The sequence below is a fragment of the Cajanus cajan genome, chromosome 10 (genome assembly GCF_000230855.2).
Source record: "Cajanus cajan strain Asha chromosome 10, NIPB_CcT2T_4, whole genome shotgun sequence".
In the NCBI taxonomy this organism is placed as follows: Eukaryota; Viridiplantae; Streptophyta; class Magnoliopsida; order Fabales; family Fabaceae; genus Cajanus; species Cajanus cajan.
The window spans coordinates 51406487-51428430 of NC_138526.1; the positions used below are offsets into that span (position 1 = coordinate 51406487).

At 29.9% G+C, this 21944-nt stretch overlaps 2 protein-coding genes and 2 long non-coding RNA genes across 5 annotated transcripts; 2 read left to right on the plus strand and 2 right to left on the minus strand.

Annotated features, from left to right (window-relative positions):
* Positions 1–1835: 1835 nt before the first annotated feature.
* Positions 1836–2336, minus strand: LOC145952550 (uncharacterized). The gene is made up of 2 exons (XR_014429973.1): positions 2217–2336; positions 1836–2090 (listed from the first exon to the last, which is right to left on the minus strand). It is a non-coding gene; the product is annotated as an uncharacterized LOC145952550 (long non-coding RNA).
* LOC109805483 (Pyridoxal phosphate (PLP)-dependent transferases superfamily protein) lies at positions 2274–8157 on the plus strand. Of its 2 annotated transcripts, none has more exons than XM_083064956.1 (10): positions 2274–2427; positions 2508–2652; positions 2776–2823; positions 3652–3780; positions 4913–4972; positions 5170–5326; positions 5877–5983; positions 6190–6248; positions 6615–6723; positions 7485–8157. In XM_083064956.1, exons 2-10 carry the CDS (start codon positions 2590–2592, stop codon positions 7938–7940), a joined length of 1188 nt encoding a protein of 395 aa, XP_082921082.1. In that variant the 5' UTR covers positions 2274–2427; positions 2508–2589; the 3' UTR covers positions 7941–8157. The 2 variants fall into 2 exon arrangements, with proteins under 2 accessions (XP_082921082.1, XP_082921081.1); XM_083064955.1 differs by having other exon boundaries at positions 2280–2427; positions 2526–2652.
* A 798-nt stretch (positions 8158–8955) lies between these two features.
* LOC145952549 (uncharacterized) lies at positions 8956–9505 on the minus strand. Its single transcript, XR_014429972.1, has 2 exons — positions 9365–9505; positions 8956–9227 (listed from the first exon to the last, which is right to left on the minus strand). It is a non-coding gene; the product is annotated as an uncharacterized LOC145952549 (long non-coding RNA).
* ERH3 (P-loop containing nucleoside triphosphate hydrolases superfamily protein) lies at positions 9226–12690 on the plus strand. Its single transcript, XM_020367563.3, has 7 exons — positions 9226–9450; positions 9523–9919; positions 10003–10194; positions 11106–11350; positions 11452–11610; positions 11735–11822; positions 12208–12690. Exons 1-7 carry the CDS (start codon positions 9329–9331, stop codon positions 12487–12489), a joined length of 1485 nt encoding a protein of 494 aa, XP_020223152.1. The 5' UTR covers positions 9226–9328; the 3' UTR covers positions 12490–12690.
* Positions 12691–21944: the final 9254 nt, after the last annotated feature.

The window sequence follows — 21944 nt, forward strand, 5'->3', positions numbered from 1 at the left end:
TATATTGATGGTCTTTAACAAAAGTTAGTCATTACATTTGATAGTAGATACTTTGTATTTCATATTTAAATCTTTCAAGTAAAATTTTGAATTTTGTAGATAAAAACTGTTTATCTCATATTAAAATGGCCAATTAAGTTTCTCATGTGATAGTAATCATTGACAAAAGCATGTGAACATTATTTGTTTAAAATTTTTTCTATAAAAAGTCTTTTTTTTTCTTAATAGAATAAACACTTTTTTTTTTCATTTTTATATGTTTATCTGATTTTTTTTAAAATAAAGAATTTGTTACTTTTTTATTTTAAAGTCAACTCATACATGCTTTAAATATTTTTTTTAAAAATATTTTATTTTTAAGTTTAAATAAACGAACATAAAATGCTTCAAATTTCAAAGCATCCTCAATATTGAAGGTGATCTTAAGTAAGAACTTTATATATACTCTTAAAAAAAAACACATTTTATATGCATAAGACTTAAATCTAAATTTTTTGTTCAAACATAATTAAATTTAAATTAACTAGCACTGAAATACAGGAATCAAGTGATGTTGAGTTTCAAACAATGAAGTGCATTGTCTTTCGAACAGCACAAAGCATCTTCTGGTCCAACTCCTATGTTGGAGTCAACTTGAAGTTGTGGTAGTTCCCACAGCTACAGATGCAATCACTTTGGGAACTTTAAGTGGAACAGTCTTAACCAGCTTGTTTTTCTTGGCATGAATGACAAAAAATTATGGAATGTGTAAAATAAAATGTTTTCTTATTCTAAATCATTAATTGGAGCTTATTTAGCAAACTGAAAGCATAGCAACCTGCATTTTAGTTTGCATTGAAACAGCTCCTGCATGCATTTTTCACACAAACGCTGACATTGATATAAAATTTGACAGGAAAAAGTGAACGATTGGTGTCAGTGTTTATCCTTTTTTTAATAGTGTTTTGTCGGAGGAAAATGGAAGAAAAGAGATTCTAAAAAGAAAGCCTTCAAAACAAGATGAAATGCAAATGATTAAGAAGTAGAATAGAAACAAAAAAGTAAAAGAAACATAATTAAGTTGAAGTAAGTGCATACGAAATAACTGTGCGATCCCAGTTGCATCTAATCACACATTATTATTTATATCAAATTTGTTGACTTGTAGAAAGTACTACCTTAAAAGTTATACTAAAATTATAAATTTTGTCATGTGTATATGTACAACGGTATTTTTTAATGATCCAAAAGTTGAGTTCTACTCTAATTAAATGCAAAATCTCCATTTGTATGAAAAGTTCAAAATAAGAGTATAATTCAGCTGATCCAACATGTGTGGGTGTAGTAAACTTGTTAATATATACGAGCTCCATTCTGGTAGATGAAAAAAATAATTCTGTTAACTGTTAATTGGTTTGTGTTCTACTCCAACTAAATGCAAAACTTTCACTTTATGTAAAGTTTTTGTTAATTTCTTCTCGTCAATATGCATGCAGACAAGTGGCGAGAGACAGGATGCATGTGCAGTGTAATCACATAGGCGTGGGACAAAGTGTGACGTTGTTTCATCTGTGAAAAAAATAAAAGGTATCTGACTCACCAGCTCATCGATTCTCTTCACATTTAAAAGAGAGAAATCCAAATATTTGTAATTTAGATCTGTATGGTTGATAATAAGAATTAATTTATATTAATAAAAATGAAATGTATCTATTTTTTTGGTAATTTATAATTGAGTTATTTTAAATATTATTTTATTATTTATCGTTAAAATTTTATTTTTTCTATCATTGCTCATTTTGTTTTATCCAAACACATGTTTAAGCCTATCTTATTCGGTAAATCTGATTGCATGATGATTTAACTATTACTGAGAAAATATATATAAAAACTATAAAATACTACTAAAAATTTATTGTCATGGTTTGTATAGATTCTATAGAATGAGGAAAAAAAATTGAAAAAAAGCATACGACATCGTTTGGGCATGTCGATCCAATGTTGTTGAGAGTATTGTCCGCACGTGCATGAGTAATTGTTTTTGTTCAAAGATCCTTTGTCTTCCATCCTTCCCAGAAACTCACCCCTCAATTTCTGGGAATTACTGTCCGCTGCAATAAACAATCAATCCAAACAAACACATACAAAAAAAAATCACCTTTTTTACCCAAAAAAAAAAAAAAAGATACAAAAGAGACAATTTTGATTTTTGACGCAGAGATAAAGGGAATATTTACTTGGGTGGATGAAGTTGCTTCTTTTGTTCCATTCTATCAATCAACCAACCCCGATTCGGTCCTAGTGGGAAAATTCTGACAAGGCAAAGTCAAACAAACTAAAGCACCAAAAAGCTGCTGAACTTGATATATAGATAGATAGATTGTTTCGTGATAAAAAGCCCTCATGCCTTGTCTGCCTTTTCTTCAAGCGTGACAAACTTCATTTCTTGTAACTCTAAAAGTTCCCTTACTTTTTGTTCCTTTTTTTATTTTATAAATATCCTTTTTTTGAAGGTTAGCCTTTGAAAGTTGGTTTCTTTTGGTTAGGTGGGTTCACGGGTGGAGGGCAAGATCACAGAATCGGGGCATTCTCTGGTTTGGTTGGTGAGACATGGGTTCGTTCCTAAAGCTTTCAAAGAGGGCCTTGGAAACTGATATGCCAGTTATGGTTCAGGTACTCACAACTCACTCTCATGCAACTTCTCTCTTCATTGGAATTTGATCCCTTCCAATGAGTGTTTCGCCTTTGGATTGATGATGCTTGATTATGTTTTTGATAACCGAGGTGTGTTTGCAGATGCAGGAATTGCTCCGAGGAGCTAAGAATGCCGTGTCTTTGGCCCAGGTCTTTTTTGTCTCCCACGTTTTCATCTCCAATGCTTGTTTCTATTTACTAATCTGACCCCTTGGTGATTTTTGCCGAGGCAGAGAGAGGAGGAGATGGTGTTTTCAATGTTTGATTATAAATTAGTGTAGTTTGCTTGGAAGTTTGGGGTGCTTTGGAGATATTGAGAAATGGGAATAATTTATAGTTTATTTACTACTCTTCAAGAATTAGGACATGTTTGGTGCGGACTTATATGGGTTTGTTCCTTTTAGGAAATTGTGAATGATGATTGTCGACAGACCTTTAACATTCTTGGGAATTTGCTGCCTTCTTGATCTAGAAAATGTCTGAGCCACAACATTTTTTTTTAATGAGAAACAGGAAATGATAAGGAGTGGCATATCCATGAATATTTTGCCTCAATATTGCTGAAGTTAGAGAGAATGTATAGAAAACAATAGAAATGAATTAGAAAATCACACATGGAACTTTCTTTCTTTCTTTTTTTTTTTGGGGGGTGGGGGGTGGTTAACTTGTGATGTCTGTCTCATAACACAGTTATAATATTGCTTGCTTTGCTCTATTTGAATGTTAATCATGAGGCCTCACCTTAATTTGCGAAGGCAGATTTAATGTTGAATCCAGGACTGATTTGTATGGTATAGCTTACATATAGGATTGGTTGCTAAAGTGTGGTTTTGATTATGCATCTAATTGCGGCTCATGGTTCTGCTTAATTTTTTATTGCTGTGACTGGTGACCACTAGGATTCTTCTGATTTTTATGTATTATTGCTTGTTCCTTAGTTGCAATTTGTAATGGATTTTTTTAAATTATCTACTTTAGGGGGTGGTTTATTGGCAACCTCCCGAGAAAGCATTGGAAAAGGTGAAAGACCTCGTAACTAAGCCGCAAGTTAGTCGTTATGGTAACGATGAAGGTATTCCTGAACTCAGAGCAGCATTAATCGATAAGGTAAATGGTATGGTTTCTTCTTGCAATCTGTATCATGTACTAGTGGGAATTTGGAAACTCTAGTTATCTGTTTGAAGCTTTTCATTTGAACGTAGCTTGAGGCTTGCATCAGGTCAAAAACCTATTGAAGGCCATTTGTAGCAGTTGAATTAGACAATCCAAGGCAGTTTACAACATACATGTTGATAGTTGTTTTGTTTAAAGATAACAACTCTTATTATTTATATAGAATAATACTCCCCCATTCCTTTTTTTTTTCTTTTTTCTTTTTTTTTACATTTAAGGTTTTTGCAATTAAGAAATGTTATTAATATTTTAGATTTCATAAATATTATTATGCAATTTTCTAATATACTCTTTATCTTTTATATATTAGTTAGATTGGATTCTTTCTCATCTATACTTTTTTATATTTTCTCACTCCACAATATCTAGTTAAAGGATATGATAGGAAAAATACATTGAATGTTTCTTTGATATTGTAAAATGACAATCAAAATGAAATAATTTCTTTTTCTAAATTGTTTAACAAATAGAAGGGGAAGAGTACATGTCTCTTTCTTTTACCTTCAGTTAAAGCTGATTATATGTAGATAACATAGTAATGTATTGTCCACAAGACAGAACTTTCCTTTGGTGGAAATCTCATGTAGTGTAGATTCTGAAATATGTTGGAACTAACAAAGATTGACACTGCAGTTATATTTGCATTTTATGGAGAAATTAATTCAAGTTGATCATTAATTAGATTAGGTAGATTAATAGACCTACTAGTGTCTAGTATATAGTCTTTGGTCTCTTGGCTTTATCCAATTGCTTTATGTTTGTATTTGGAACCTAAATATGGATTCAGCTGAACTTGGGTCGTAACTTAATTGTTTTGGACAAGTCAAGATAATTTTTTTAGATTATAATTGTTGTTTGGCTATGGCTCAATCTCTTTATTTTACTTTATGTAACAAAGTTTTCTCCTAGCAGTCTGGTGTTAGCTATTTTTTCTGATGTTATAGATCTGTCACAAGGCCTTTTGTATTTGTATCTTATTTGCTCTGTGACCAATTATTTTGCTATATGAAACTTGGATCTCGGTGACTAATGAATTAACTTATTCTCTTTTATCATGTTTATGTAGTTACGTGATGAAAATAATTTGCACAAATCTTCAGTAATGGTTACAGCAGGTGCCAATCAGGTCAGGTTATCAATAATAACCAATCATGTAATTTTTGTTTTATATTCTTTGTTTTTGTTATATCCTAGAAAAGATAATGAGTTAATGACTAAAGAACTCATTTTGTTTGGTTGATCAGTATAGTTTAAGCTTTCACCAGTATTGTTGTGCTCATCTCTAAACATTTGTGATAATTTATTCTATTCCTACAAATACAGGCATTTGTGAATCTAGTTCTTACTCTGTGTGACCCGGGTGATTCTGTGGTTCTGTTTGCTCCTTACTACTTCAATGCCTACATGTCCTTCCAGATGACTGGCATTACCAATATACTAGTTGGTCCTGGTAACCCAGACACACTTCATCCCGATGCAGGTAAGTAGCTGCATGATCTGGTTACTGTAATCCATTTTTACTGGCATGGACTAGGGAAGCAAAGCAATCTTTGGTTGCTAAGAGCATCTTTTTTCCTCCATCCGTGGGGTTCACATATTGGTTAATAGTTGGATGGATTGGTCTGTATACATGTAAACCTTTCCTCTTTTAAGGAGGTATATTGGGTTGTTATAAATTTGTGTATGTCCAATCCGTTGAGTGTTTTATGATGTTGCATGAAGTTGTAACTTGCATTGTCAAATAAGTCATAATCATATTGATTATTTAACTGAATTTTTTGTTTCTTGTGCATGCAAATGACCGGCGGTTGATTAGGTTGTACCATTTGTAATTTCACTTGTTGTGCTATGTACAAGTTGCACGTGATGATGAACAGCTATCTACTCATTACTATCCCTTATACATATACATGACAAGAATCTTAGAAGGCTTATTGATGTCTGTTGGACATAATCATCCAAGTTTACAGTTTCTTCTGATGTTGGATTTCCATGTTTAGGATATTTATCACAGTTGTCTTGATTTTCAGACTGGTTGGAAAGAATATTATCAGAAACTAAACCGGCTCCAAAGCTTGTAACTGTTGTAAATCCAGGCAATCCTACTGGAACTTACATTCCAGAGCCCCTTCTAAAGGTCTCTTTCTTTCTCTCTTCCCCTTTGAATATATCAACAGCTAGTATGATTTTAGAAATGCTTCTTTATTAATCTTCTTGTGCGGCCAGTATGCCTGTATTTGACCTCACAAAATAATATTCCTGAAAAATATGCTGATTGACCATAACAGTATTTTTTAAAAATCTATAAATTTTCTAAGTAAATGCTTTCTCTTATTTGATCAGAGGATTTCAGATCTCTGCGAGAAGGCTGGCTCTTGGCTTGTTGTTGATAATACATACGAGTAAGTCTTTTAACTTGCTAGGCTAATAGAAAATTTATCATATTATTTTCTTTAATTATGAAAAGAAACTAAAAAAAAGACTGTGTTCTTCTTAGGACCATTTAATTAATTGATTACATTTACATAGCTTGTGCTCAAGAAAATTCCTGATTAGTTTATTGACAAGTTTTTCCGTTCTTTATCATTTCAGATAAATCTTTAATATGTTTCACTTATATTATGGTCATACCTGCTGTTCTTTATAGCATCCATATGAGATCCTACTGAATATGACTACCTAAACGATTGTACATTGTCTCCGAATCATATCGACTGAGTTGCAAGTTCATACATCTAGAATTATTTTTAAACAAATTCTGTGTGCAGGTATTTTATGTATGATGGTCTGAAACACTCTTGTATTGAGGCAAACCACATTGTTAATGTTTTCTCATTCTCAAAAGCATATGGAATGATGGGATGGCGGGTTGGATATGTAAGTACCACTTTATAGTTTTCTCTTTATTTAGTTTCATCGGCAGGAGAGAGAAACATCATACTTTATAGTTTATATGACCATCTTTAGTGAAAGAAGGATTTATTAACCATGTTATACAACCAATGGAGCTTGTAAATATTAGATTTCATCTTAAAACCAACTAGCAATTAGCATCCAGTGAAGTTTCCCATTAGAACCAAAGTGGACTATATAGACTTTGATACCATCTTAGATTTCTTCTTAAAACTAATTAGCATTAAGTGAAGTTGTTCTAATAAATATATAAGTTGTACTCCAAGAAATGAGACGGAATGTGAGACCTTCGAACAGTAAATGTTGGTGATGTCCTGTTGGAGTTTTCGTATTGATATTCTTTGAAGTGATTTTACTTGTAAATTTTAATTTTTCAAGCGAAGCAACACAACATGCATTGTCCTAGATTTCCACGACTTTAGAAGCCATGCCTTGGTCTAGCTTCTTTTACTTTTATTTTTAACAATTAATATCCCTTACCATAGTATTATTCTAGTGTGGAGAAGAAGAAAAAACAAACACCGATCTTATTCTATGTCACACAGTAAGCAAATCAGGCAAGAATTCGGATAATGAACACATGTCTATACAACTTCCACTTTATGTTCTATCTTATCAGTTTCTTCGCTGCAACATAGTAGTTGCATTTTCAGTTGCAAACTTATTATTAGTGCTAAAAGACCAGTACTGCCTAGTCTGTCCTAACTAATACCTGATTATTGCAGATAGCATACCCCTCTGAAGTAAAAGAATTTGCTGCTCAACTTCTCAAAGTTCAAGACAACATTCCCATCTGTGCTACAATATTATCACAGTATGTTGCGCTGTATGCATTGGAACAGGGGCCTCAATGGGTCGTAGGCAACGTAAAAAGCCTTGAGAAGAACAGAGAAATTGTTTTAGAAGCTCTCTCCCCTCTTGGAGAGGGTTCTGTGAAAGGAGGAGAAGGTGCCATATACCTGTGGGCAAAGCTCCCACACGGAAATGCTTACGATGATTTTGAGGTTGTTAGATGGCTAATTAACAAGCACGGGGTTGCAGTGATCCCAGGGAGTGCATGCGGTTCTTCCGGAAATCTTAGAATTTCATTTGGAGGCTTGACAGAGAATGATTGCAGAGCTGCTGCAGAAAGGCTGAAGAAAGGCTTAGAAGAATTTGTTAGATATGGACTGCGTCAGTAACTGAAAAATTAATCATAGCAGATCCCCTTCCCAAGCCTCCATAGGGTGAAAAATAATAGATACCAATACAAAGAAATTTCACTTGCCAATGTAGCAAGTTTGCAACTGGTGCATTTGAATAAATGGAGGATTTATTTTATACTCTGTTAAGTTGTGGGATAGCAAGTTTTTGTTATTTTCATTTTGATATTCCAAATAGATGCATGCACTTCTTTCATATTCATTAAATTCTATTACATACATGCAAAAATATTCTATGCCTATCGATATTTGCTTTATCCATCGTTTTCATGAGAGTTACTGCAGCAGAGTGGTTATGGTAGATTTATGTGTCTTCCATGTGACTATGTGAGTGTGGTGTCTTTACATTTTGATGCCCTGTCATAGATGTCATCTGACCACTACTAAGTTTATGAACACATTTCATTTAATATTTAGTTATAATACTAGCTGTCACACATATAATGTAGATGCAATAGCAATTAATATTTCTCCTAAGAGACACTTCCGTTCTCCTCCATCTCTCTTCCTCTTTTTTCTCTGCCTCATTAGTTCACTTACTGCAAACTTAAAGCAATTTCCACCATTGATCATTGGTGTGGTTGGCAGTAGTTGTCTGCTGTCACTACCGCTTTGGAAGTTAAAAGTGAGCACTTTAAGCAACCTGATCATGTTGAAATATTTACGCGTCAAGCATAACAAATGATATTTTTGGTTTTATCTTCTATTCTTACTCAAAGTACATCAAATACTAAATATACACACACGCTAATCAATAACCAAATCATGATTCATCGGTTGTTAAAACTAGCCTTTCACCTTGAGCTAACATCTGTTGGTAAGCATACACTAACTGACAATGAGTATTCTTTGATCCCATCATAGCGATTCGGTTGGTTTGAAATGATTTTAGTCTCAACCTGTAATTTTCGGTTCTTAGACGCCTAACTCGCAACCATGATGGCATTACTAATGACATGGGTGATCCTAAATTAACATTCCATATAAATTCAAATAAAACAAATGTGGAAACAAAAGTATTATTAATAATTAAAGAAAGAAAAAAGCCAAAGTTTGATCAAAGTATAACTATATAGAAAAAATTCCATTTCAAATGAAATTTTGTAATGAAGATACATGTGAATCAACTTATATATGATTGTTTTAGCTTAATCAATGGCCTGGAGTTCGAGTTGAAGTTTGATTATGGAAATGGCAAGTTTGTTGGGGGGAGTGGTGGGCCCATTCCGTTACCAGCAGCCAACGCCCAACGCCAACCACTCCAAACTGTAGAAGATGAGTTGAGAATGAATCCACATGATTCATGAAGGGAACATTCGCATTATGTTTTTGAAATTCTAGAGTAAAAATAAAAAAAATAATAAAAAATGAGTGGGAATTCATTGAGTGGCCTGCAAGAGCACCTTAAATTGGCAAGAGATTACGCTCTGGAAGGCCTCTACGACACCTCCATCATCTTCTTCGACGGCGCCGTCGCCCAAATCAGCAAGTAAACCAATCCTTATCCAATCCATCGTCGTTTCAATTCAATTCAATATCAACATCAACCTTGTTATTTCAGGCACCTGAACAGCGTGGAGGAGCCTCTAGTGCGAGCGAAATGGATGAAGGTGAAGAAAGCGCTGAGCGAGGAAACGGAAGTGGTGAAACAACTAAACGCAGAGAGAAGAGCGTTTAAGGAAACCCCCACACACTCACACAAATCGTCCTTTCTTTTTCAACCGTTGGATGAGTATCCAATTTCTACTTCCTCCATCCACGATCATGATCCCGACGTCTGGAGGCCGCCCACTCGCGACGCCAGGAGGCCCGCCAGGCCCGCTCCTCGCAAGGACGGGGCCTGGGCCCGTGGTCCTACCAGGCCCGCCTCCAAGCCCGCGAAGCCCAGGGTTAACTCTGGGCCCAGGCCTCCCGCCCCCACAGGGAAGAGAGGCACCGGGAAGTCGCATTCAGTTGCTGTGAGTTGTGTTTATGTGATGATTTCGTGTTGTATTGATAAATGTGTGATTTATTATTACTATTATTGTGTTGTTATGGTTAGAATGGGGCTGATGGAAAGTCAAAGAGGTCAGAATATGAAGGTGGTGATCCAGAGTTAGCAGAAATGCTTGAGAGGGATGTGTTAGAAACGTCTCCTGGTGTGAGATGGGATGATGTTGCAGGACTCAATGAAGCCAAGAGGCTTCTAGAAGAAGCCGTTGTGCTTCCCTTGTGGATGCCTGAATATTTTCAGGTTACCATTTTCAACTCTCATTGCTATTGCAAATATATATACTACATAATAATTCATCAATTGAGTCTGTCAACTCTATGAGATAATTTATTCTATACTATTTATTATTATAGGGAAATGTTTGATTTTATACCCACAATTAATTATACACATAATACTTATTTAGTAATATTTAAATAAATAAACACAAACTTTAGATACATTTATTTATGTTTCTTAGGTGTCATCCTCTGCTCAAAGTTAAAAGTTTTTTTTTTTTCTTTTCGGTATTATATATTTGTATTTAATGCAGGTCTAATTAATATACATTAACATATATTAATACATTGAGATAAAACTTCAACTGAAAAATAATACCAATTACATTTAATTAATTAATTGTATCTAAGTTTTATTCTTTTTTCATTAGTAAAAAACACCTATAATTTATATAAAAATTGATAATTTGTTTTCGTTATTTCTTATCATAGCAGGTAATATGCTGCACTAATATTCTGGATTGCAACTATTGGCAAAATTATAATCTGTTTTGTAAAAACTAATTTGTTGGTAAAAACTACTCATATGCATACGTTTTGTAATCTGTTTTAGTAACTATCGTTCAAAATTGTAAGAATTAAAACATATTAAAAAGTAAATATATAGAGACTAAAATGAGCTTTAAAAAAAAGTGTATATGTAGGAACTAAAATGAGTTGTTTTTCAGTATAGGAACTAAACCTTAAAGATTGTAGGAAAATAAGAATCAAATGAGTAATTAAACGTTGTTTTAACAAATACATGAAGCTGGTGAATTTTTTGTGAAAGAAGATGCTGTTTGTTTTTTCTTTTGTTGGTTTAATTAAGCAGGCTCTCATGGATATGGATCACTCCCACTCATTGAATGGAGTTGGTTGTTTGTGTTGTTGCAGGGAATAAGGAGACCGTGGAAAGGTGTTCTCATGTTTGGACCTCCAGGAACTGGGAAGACGCTTCTTGCTAAAGCAGTTGCTACCGAATGTGGTACCACTTTTTTCAACGTTTCTTCTGCTACTTTGGCTTCTAAATGGCGTGGAGAGAGCGAGCGCATGGTACGGTGTTTGTTTGATCTTGCAAGAGCGTATGCACCCAGTACAATTTTCATTGATGAAATTGATTCTCTCTGCAATGCTAGGGGGTAAGTCTATCTTCTTTATGGGGCATTATGCTTCAGCTCACCCTTAATTTGGGCTGTGAGAGATTGAACTTTGAATGAGCTGAACTTTTTTTATTCGTCAGGGCTTCCGGGGAGCATGAATCATCCAGAAGGGTGAAGTCTGAACTTCTAGTTCAGGTTGATGGTGTAAATAATAGTTCCACAAATGAAGATGGTACCCGTAAAATAGTAATGGTTTTGGCAGCCACCAACTTTCCATGGGACATAGATGAAGCACTGAGGTCTGTATTTGTTTTTCTGCCTAACTTCACAAGTTATAAATGAAATGATGAGTTATATTTTGTTCTGAAATCTTCTTATGCTAGTCACCACTAATTGATCCAATTTGATGTTAATGCAAAGCAGGAGAAGGTTGGAAAAGCGTATATACATTCCTCTTCCAAATTTTGAGAGTCGTAAAGAGCTGATCCGTATCAATTTGAAGACAGTAGAGGCAAGTTAGGATGTTACATTACTGTGATACTGTGTTGTATTTTTCTTTTGGTTCATGGATACAATTCGTGCAATATCTTAAAGTTGATAACTAAAGATTAATTTATACTCACAAAAAATAACTTTTATTAATGAAACATTATTTTAACACTATAAGAATAGAATTTCGAAGTACTTGTCTTTGAGGACAAGCTTTATAATCATTGGATTAAGCCTTTCGACCACTGAGTTAAAAAACTAAGTTTGATACTGTGTTGTTTATTGTCTTTTATTGTGAAGCCTTTAATTAATTGAGAAGAATTGAAGTACTTATTTACCAAAAAGCAAAAAAGCAAAATGAAAGAAATTGACAGTAAGCAGAGTTTTATGTTGCACCATGCATGCAGGTGGCCCCTAATGTGAACATAGATGAAGTGGCACGGCGGACAGAGGGATATAGTGGAGATGACTTGACAAATGTGTGCCGTGATGCTTCTCTGAATGGAATGAGGCGTAAGATAGCAGGAAAGACGCGTGATGAGATAAAGAACATGTCAAAGGATGAAATTTCGAAGGATCCTATTGCAATGTGTGATTTTGAAGAAGCTCTCAAGAAAGTCCAACCAAGTGTTTCTCAGGCTGACATTGAACGCCATGCGAAGTGGTTTGCCGAATTTGGATCAGCATAAAGTAAAATGGCATTTTTTAAAACTACTATCCTGCATTGTCTGGATGATTAGCCTCTATTTGTTTTTTTTACCAATATTCAGGTTGCCAACTGATGCTTGTTGATTACATTTTTCTTCTAGAAAAGAAAAAGTCACTGACGGGTGTTGATTATAGTTTTCAGGTTTTAATTAGAAGGGTCTTCAATTGTTTGTTTTTGTATACATATCATTTCTGATTTATGAAATATGATGCTATCTGATATCTTTCATTATTTATGAAATATAACATTATATGATATGTTACAAACTCTGTGTTTCGTCAACCATTAAATCTCGTGTTTTTCAAGTCTAAACCAAAATTACTTGTGATAATTTCTCCATCTTAGACGTGATTCGGAAAGACAACGCATAAACAAGCATACACTAAATCAGAGTTAAACTGCTGATACTAAGTTTCGAAAACAAAGTAACAAATTAAATGGGAACGGATCTTTTCGATGTAATTTTGTTTTTGGTTGAGATGATCAAGTCTTATAATTCAATAATTTGTTGTTTAAAATTCCCATTTTATCAAAGTAATATATCATACTAATAAAATTTATTAAAAGGTTAAGATTTCATGTAATGATAAAATCAATGTGAAGGATATATTTTTGTAATAAAGTATGTCTAGAAACTGCAAAAAGAATACTCTTCTCAAAACGATAAATTATCATATTATTATCTTTATTAGACGATAACAAAAAAAATTTAAAAATAATAATATTAATTGTTTTTATATAACCTTTAAAGAGATATAATATGGAAAATAAATTATTTTTCAACGTATTTAGTTCAAATATACATTGTTATGAAACAAAAAGAGTACCCAAACTTTGGTCAAGATTCATCAAATCATTGAAGGCAATTAGGCCAATTCTAACCCTAATTTAGAGGATCTTGACTTACCTAACAACTCCTCACATGAGTACACACTTTGAGACTAATCTAATTACATGTTTGAGGAGTAATAACAATTCGAAACATCAAAGTAAACTAAATTTAATATTACCTTCTATCTTATCACATCAAATACTTAGAAAGCATCATAATTAGTTTTAACAATTGTTCTAGGACTAAAATTGCAAGCATTGAGTGAATAATTGTTCATATGAGTGGATAATAGTCTTTACCCCTTTAATCAATATATAACTTTCAATTATATACTATATATTTTTTCTCGTAGTTCAATATTTTTTTCTTATTTTAATAAATTAATATTATCTCAAAATCTCTTTTAATTTGAGTATTAGAGTCTTTACGAATGTCACAACTTTCATTTATTATGTTTAGTTGTGTTTGATTAGACAATTTAAAGAAATCATCTCTAATTTGAGTGTGAATTTATTATTTGGACCACCCCAGATCAATAATGGAAAATATATATCTTTATAATAATACAAAATTATGATTTTATAAATAAAAAAACAAAATAAATTTGAATCGAGTAATTATTCTCTATCCATATAGTTAGGCATGTAACTTACAAAGTAGAATATCCTTCCAAACTATATACATAAAAAATATGGTTTTAGTATTTGACCTTACACCTATATAAGCTAACAATTGTTAAAAAGGGATGAGTCACTTTAATAGAAGAAAGGAAAAATGGATCTTGTGCATGTTTTTTTTAAACAGTTTAATTAAGCTCTTATTGAATAAGTATTTATTATGTAAGTGCCTATATATAAGTTATTTTTAAAATTAAGAAAATAAAATCAAACAATTTCATTTAAGTTATAAGTTGTCTTAAAAATTTATCTAAAAACTCATTAAAATAAATTAAAAAGATATAGTTTGTGGACTTATGTTAAATTGTTTTCATAGACTCTTCCAAATTGTCATACAAATATTTATATTATAAAAGATAGGCTTAAATAAATCCTTCCAAAGAATGCATTTGTTAGAAAGAATCACAGAAGAAGTGCAACAAAGGCATGTCCTTCAAATTTGATTAATGAGCTGTGAGAGAAATCAAATCTCTAGTCAGTGTTGATCTAACTTTTCATCACAGTACAATGAGATTGAGAACCATCAAAATTGTCACGGGTCTTCAATCACATACAAATGTGTAGTTTGACACATCATGGAAACATACGCAAGAGTATAGAAGCCCAAAATTAATGCTCTCAAAACTTATAGTGAAATACATTGGGGACCACATTCACAAGTATTGATACTAATTTGATGTCAGAAATAAATTAACTTCTACTTTAGTTATAATTTTAGAAAATAAAAATTGCGAATCGTTAAATATTAAAAGTACTAACCATACGGTTAAATAATAAAAATAATGCTTTCAAAAATAATTTATGAAAAAACTAATCGAAACAAGTATATTTAACCTAAAAATATTCATTTTGTTCTTCTAAATATCGATAAATCTTAAGTTATTATTTTTTATATATATAGAGTTTTTAAGGTGGATCTAACTTAATGGATCAATTCAACTTACTATAAGTTTGAGTTAGTTCAAGTATAAAAAAAAAAAATCATAGATTTTATTATACTTTCAACTTCATCTGCTTAATTTGTGAAGTAAATGAATTTGAGTTGAGTTCAACTAGGTTAACCTATTTAACCAACTTACAAATCAAAATTAAAAATATTCTACCTTAATAATTAGAAATAAAAATATCTTTCAAATGATATTTTATTTTATATTTCTATTTAAATCGATGAATGATTTGATTGGAAAAAAAAATTGACTGTTTTAAAAAATTATTATTATTTTGATTTTTAATATGTTTTTATTTTAAAAAATATATGTTAGATTAAATTTATTTAATCCATCAATCCATGATGAATCAAGTTAGGTTAATTTTTTTTTTGACTTATTAAAAATATAAACTTTTTGATAAATGAAATTGGATTAACCTGTTTAAAATTCTAATTTATAAGGAGCCAACTAAACTAACACCTTTATTGTAACAAACTCTAACTTAATTACTTTAGTTGTAACTAATTAACCACTAACCTGAGTACCTGACTAATAAGCTGACAGCATTTTGTTATATATGATTAAACACTAAAATTGATTAAGTTTAGTACGTATCAGTGATTAATTGATTGAAATAGTGCATGTCTAATTTCTCAATAAAGAATTCAAATTCGAATTTCTGTATAAAATGAAACTAATTAAAACGCTCGTTAAAAGAGTTAATCTCTAACTCAATTACCTACTATAAAAATACATGTAACTATAAAATAAAAAAATATATACCACGTAACTTTAAATAAAATAAATAATTAAATGTTAAAATAGAATTTTGATCTTCATTTATTTTTTTATTTTAATTTAATCTTTTAGAATCGAGTCTTCTATCCATTTATTACATTAATTTTGTCAACTTAATAACATGTGATAAATTATGAGAGATATCACATCAATCAAAATTAATATTTTTAGTATAAAAATTGACAAAGAGATCAATTTGAAAAATAAATAAATAAACAAAGGACTGAAATTCAATTTTACACATAACTATATATATATATATATATGGTTCACACATGTTGATCGATTAAATTATCAAAGATGATATCAACGAGAAATAAAAAAAATATTTTTAAATGGGAGTTAATGTATTTTATTTTCTTAAAAAATAAAATATTGTATAGTCAAATTTGTCAAAAGAAATTAAAGTGTTAATTTATAGTCATGGGAAGGTCAACTTCAAGCAAACATGTGAAATAATTGTATCCAATGATCTTGTCCCTTGCCAGTGCCACTCCACCATAGTTCGGTTCGGTGTCTTCTTCAGATGCCTCCGGCAGGCATTAGTGTTGTGCGACAGAAATCTGAATCAAAACCCTTGAATTATGTAACCCTTGCTTTCTCCATTAGTATACCTTCATGCTAAGTGTTATCATATGAAACATGCATTTGTCTGTGCCTCATCAGTTTAGCCACGACACAGTCACAGCTTGGTCATATATTGTTCTTTTTTTTTTTCTAAGTGGAGATTACTACATATCATCGGAATTCACACGTATTGTCTGGTTACGAATATGAGGTGGTTCATTAACAAAACACAATGCAACTCAACAAAAGTCAAAATGAAATTTATTATTTTGATTAATAAAAAAAACATAAATATATTTTTAATTTTCAATACGTTAATATGTCGATGACATGTGATATATGAAAATGAGAAAAAAAAATGTCAAAACATTTATATTGTTTATAAATAGAAAATATGATTTTTAAAATAAATATTACAGCTACAAAATTTGTGAATCAATTGACATAATATTGTTTTGATCTATTTTTTAATTATTTTAAACACTCGTAAAAAAATTATCTTTATAATAATCATATCTGTCTCAGACAAAATCTCTTCCAATAAAAATTATATGTTATTATAAAAAAAAATTACAAAAATAATAATCTTATTATTCATCTATAATTGGATAACAATATTATTTTGTCTACGTAATCACTGTATCATAATTAAATTCAAAATCTTATTATGCGTACGACAATTTATTATTGATTTTATCTTAATGGGACTTTGGATACAGGAGTACACATTTTGATGATAACACACACTATAATCTTGAAAAATGATTAAAAAATAGTTATAAATTATAGTTACTCCATGGTCACATGATTAGTTAATTAGTTTATCATCATGGATATTTTGAAGACAAAATTTGAAGAAAATATGATTATTATTGTTATTGTTATTTTTAAAGTGGAAACACTATGATTGGTTATAACATAATAGAGTAGGCATATATATACATCCTAATTAAGCATTTAATATATAGCTTCATAGTTATAGGCTTACGAAAGACTATGAGGAAAATGCCATGGCACACCCAATTAATTTGAAACATGAAGAATCTTACTACTTTTCTAAACTTAGCCTAACTACGATTCAAGACGTACCTTTTGTATTCTTTTGTTTTTAAAGGATATTGCCCCCCACAACTACTGGGCTCCACATGCAATAGAGATGCTCCTGAGAGAATTAAAATAATCAATTTTTCTAATGTGTCGTGAGACACATTTTAACAATTGAAATTCACTGTACAATGTCATTTTTTTTAAGTATATTTGTTATGTGAGAGAGTAAATAGTAATAAATAATATTAATTTTATTTTTTTTAAGTATATTTATGTCATTTTTAACCTTTTTTTTATTTATCTTTTTCACTTCCAACCAAAATAATAATGAAATATACTTTAATAAAAAATATAGTTTTTATTAATTTATATTATTTTTAATACGTATATAACTTAATCAGAAAAATAATCTTCACATATATAGTTTTCGTTAATTTTATATTATTTTTAATGCTTATATAGTTTTATTTTTAATACACATAAAATTCGAATATAAGAAATGTGGACAACTTTATATTTTTGTTAAAATATATTTCATTGTTATTTTAGTTGGGAGTGAAAAAGGCAAATGAAAGGTTAAAAATGACATTAAATACACTTTAAAAAATAGAGTTAATGTTATTTATTACAGTTTACTCTCTCACATAATAAATATTTTAAAAAGTGGCATTGGATAATGAATTTTAATAATTGTTAAAGTGTGTCAGACATACATTAGAAAAATCGTAAAATAATACATAAATTTTTTTTAATTTAAATATTTATTATATTTTTATTGATAAAAATATATTAATACTTATATATATATATAGTATTAGAAATACACAATTTAAGATACAAATATACCTTTTTTTATTAATTGAAATTCATTTAAATATCTTATTATCGAATCTTTTATGAATTTGTATTTTTATAATGAATTTTAATCAATAAAAGAGAGCGTGTTCTTAATGCTCCTCTTATATATAGATATTTTCTTGTATATAGCATAATAAATATTTATTAATAATTAATCTTTCAAAATTATTTTATAGAATATATTTTCAAAATAATAATTCAAATATATAAATATTAGACTATATATATATATATAAGTATATAACTTATCCCTTAATTTTGATCCTTAATTATTATTTTAAATAAACTATAATAAATTACTCTAAAAATTTCCATATACTTAATTTTTTTTATTTTTAAAAATAAATATTATTACTTTTAAAACATTTCATTAAATACTGTTGATGTTATTTTTCAAATAAAATTAAAAATTTATCTTATATATTTATATTTAATACAAACTTTAACAATATATATTTACGTTAATATTGCTAAAAAATACACGCATTATCTTAAAAGTATAATTTATAATAAACTATAAGTTGATAAAAAAAACTTAATTTAATATATTTTCTACGGATTTTTTTTATTCATCATCAAGTTATTAGTATAACAATTAATGTGCAACTCCTCGTATAGAAAAAAAATTAATTAAATATGTTTTTAGTAGTAACCAAATTTAGAATAAATTTATTTTTAATCTCTCAAATTTAAAATGTGTGTGTGTGTTTTATGTGAATTTTATGTTACAGTATTTCAAAAATTTATTAGAAAAATTTAACCATAAGAACTAAAATAAGATTTTTTTAAATTACATGACTAAAAATCTCAATTTTAAATTTATATATTTTATTTATTATAAAATTTAGTACATATAATAAATACTCTATGACACAAATTAAAATACTAAGAAAAAAAAACAGTTAATATGATTTAGCTCCTCTGTACAGTCTAGATTTACAAGACATAATTGTCTAGTCTCATGGCATTTTGCTAGTCGAAAAATTCAGACATTGATATTAAGCAGGCTGGGTACTCATCCTATTATTATTATTTTTTTTTTAATTTAGGAAAAGCGAAAGGAATAAAAGAAAAAAAAACTTTAAATAAGACTTATAAAGAACTGGTCATTCCACTCGATTGGTTAATTCACAATTAATTTGAGCAAAACTGTGACATAAACTACTCATCCTATATAAAGACAGGTGCATTATTGGAAGAAGAAAAAAAAATGTGAATTAGAAAAGTTTTGAACGTACGTCATAATCCATGAAATTAACTTGATAATTATGGCAGATAGTATGAAATGATTAAATTGATTTAGAAGTCATTATTACATGCAGATATGAACGAGTGGTGCATGCGCAGCCATGTGTTAATGTTTGAGATGAATTTAAAGAGGCTTCAATTAAGAAAGTTTGTGTAGACATATTGGGAAGACATTAATATTCAACCATGCACGTGTATGTTCGCAGAAGAAAGATTAATGCAAAAGCCACCCTTTTTTCCTTTAACGGATTACAAAAGCAAACCCTAAAAAAGTCAATACGAGATCTTATATTATATATATAAAATAAATTTTAAAAAGTTGTAGTATTTTGTTATGAATCTTACGATTCCATCAAAGGAGCAATTTCATGAGGAAAAACTGATAAAGCCACTCTGTATTTTAATTTCAAGCAGTTCCGTCATATTTTAAAATAAGAACAAAAAAAATGCTGTTTTGTATCAATCCTTTTTCGTCATGCATGAATTTTCCACTATTATGATGTAATGTTTAGGGTTTTTAAAAAAAAATTAATTTTAATTTATATATTTTAATTATATTTTAATATTTTAAAAATAAACAATCAATGATGAAAATAATCTAGTGCCGTATAATATATTTATTTATGAAAAATTTAAATATAATATAATAAATTAAATTTTATTTATTTTAAAATAACATTTTTTTAAAAATATTCTCATCGAAGAAAACATTTTAAAATGCTCTTGTTAGGAGCCATTCTTTAACAATATTTTTAATTATATCTTTTTTAAATGATATTTTTTCTAGCGATTTATTTAACTTCTTTCTAATCTATCATTTTATTTTTTATAATTAAAATCTCAAATTTTTATTAAAAAATATATTATCTGTATATTTAAAATAACATTGTATCAAATATGAAAATTTTATTATAGATTTGAAATATAACTTATATGATAAAATATTTATTTATTATAAACTTTAGTTATCTTTAAATATTTTAAATTATATGTATAAAATAAAGTTTTGTCTTGAACATTACACAAATTAAAATACTAGTATTTATATTGTGTGAGTTTATAAATAATCTTATTTGAGTTAGATAAGATTAGAGACAAATACCAAAATTTATCAAAGGAATCAATTTTTTTCTCTTCTTTTATATTTAAATATTTAGCAACAAATAATTCAGTGCTTTAGTTAAAGTTTGCAAATAATAAAGCCTATTAGATCTGCACAACATTGCTATCTATGTGTTTGTTGAAATTTTTTCATGATTTTATTATTTTAATATACTTTTCAAAAAAAATTTACACCAATATATATTCTATCATTACCAATAAGTTAATAAAATTATAATGCAAGTGAGTCAGAGTCAGGCCTTGTAACATTATGTGATTTTAGTTTTATTAATTAATTATATGATATATGTTAATTAATTATTAAATTGTTGTAATCATTGTTGTATTAAAACTTTAATGGTCAAGAGATCCTTAAGAGTTAAGTTGTTATTGAAGTAGTTTTAGTTAAAGTTAAGTTGAATGAGTTTAGGGAATGATATATAAAATTTTTCTTAAGACATAAACTTCATAAGTTCATATCTTAAAAAAATTTAAAGAGAAGTTACAGAGAGTGACTTTGGAGCTAGAGAAATTTTTCTCCTTTTGATTCCTTTTAGATCTTCCCCATAGTTGAGTAGAGTTGAGAAGTTGGAGATTCAAGACTTGAAGGTTGAGAATCTCAAGCTAAGAGAGAGTCGTGCAGTGACCCCAATAGCTCTTAGTTTTCTTCCTTTTTCTTGATTTCTAGACAATTTAGGGTCAGAGGAGTTTGTTAATTGAAAGTTATTGAATTATAAATTGTTGTTTACTGCCTAGAATCATCATTTGTAGTTGAGATTGTTTGAGATCATGAGATGATGATGTTGTTGAAAATGTTGTTCTTAAAGGTGCCTTGAAAGAATTGGTGTTGAAAATATGAGTGCATGTTGGTTTGGTTGAATGATTTGTAGGTTTTGAGCCAAATTGGTGATTCTGTTATGTGTGAAAATCACTGTTACACTAGACATGCATTAATTCATGGTGTTAGGTGTGGCTTGAGTTAATAATGGCTCTCTTCCTTAACGATGCAGGTTGTGAGATTGATAATGTCAGGTGTAGATCAGTGAAAAGTTGTCTAATTTGGTCACACTGAGCACAAAAATGAGAAGCACCAAGCATGATTGGTTGAGGGACTCTTTGACTTGATGGCACCAAACGTAAGTTGAGATGCATCGAGTATGATCAAGTTAGTAGCTCTTTGTTTAAACAACGTCAGACACAAGTTTTGTGGTGTTTGGCATAAGTCAAGCAGAGACTCTCTGCTTGAGTGAGGCCAGACCTAGGTTTATCTATGTTAGGGATGATTAACACATGGACTCTTTGCCTTATCTACGTTGGACATAGGTGGTTTGGCACCAGGCCTATGTGAGTCAAAGACTTTTTTCCTCAATGACGTCGA

What these genes read in the sequence shown, in the direction of transcription:
- LOC109805483 (XM_083064956.1), top strand. Translation starts at nt 2,590, where the DNA reads ATGGGTTCGTTCCTAAAGCTTTCAAAGAGGGCCTTGGAAACTGATATG. An exon ending in CACACTTCATCCCGATGCAG is followed by an intron (nt 5,327 to 5,876) that starts GTAAGTAGCTGC and finishes CTTGATTTTCAG; the next exon opens with ACTGGTTGGAAAGAATATTA. An exon ending in GTTGTTGATAATACATACGA is followed by an intron (nt 6,249 to 6,614) that starts GTAAGTCTTTTA and finishes TTCTGTGTGCAG; the next exon opens with GTATTTTATGTATGATGGTC.
- ERH3 (XM_020367563.3), top strand. Translation starts at nt 9,329, where the DNA reads ATGAGTGGGAATTCATTGAGTGGCCTGCAAGAGCACCTTAAATTGGCA. An exon ending in GACATAGATGAAGCACTGAG is followed by an intron (nt 11,611 to 11,734) that starts GTCTGTATTTGT and finishes AATGCAAAGCAG; the next exon opens with GAGAAGGTTGGAAAAGCGTA. An exon ending in TCAATTTGAAGACAGTAGAG is followed by an intron (nt 11,823 to 12,207) that starts GCAAGTTAGGAT and finishes CCATGCATGCAG; the next exon opens with GTGGCCCCTAATGTGAACAT.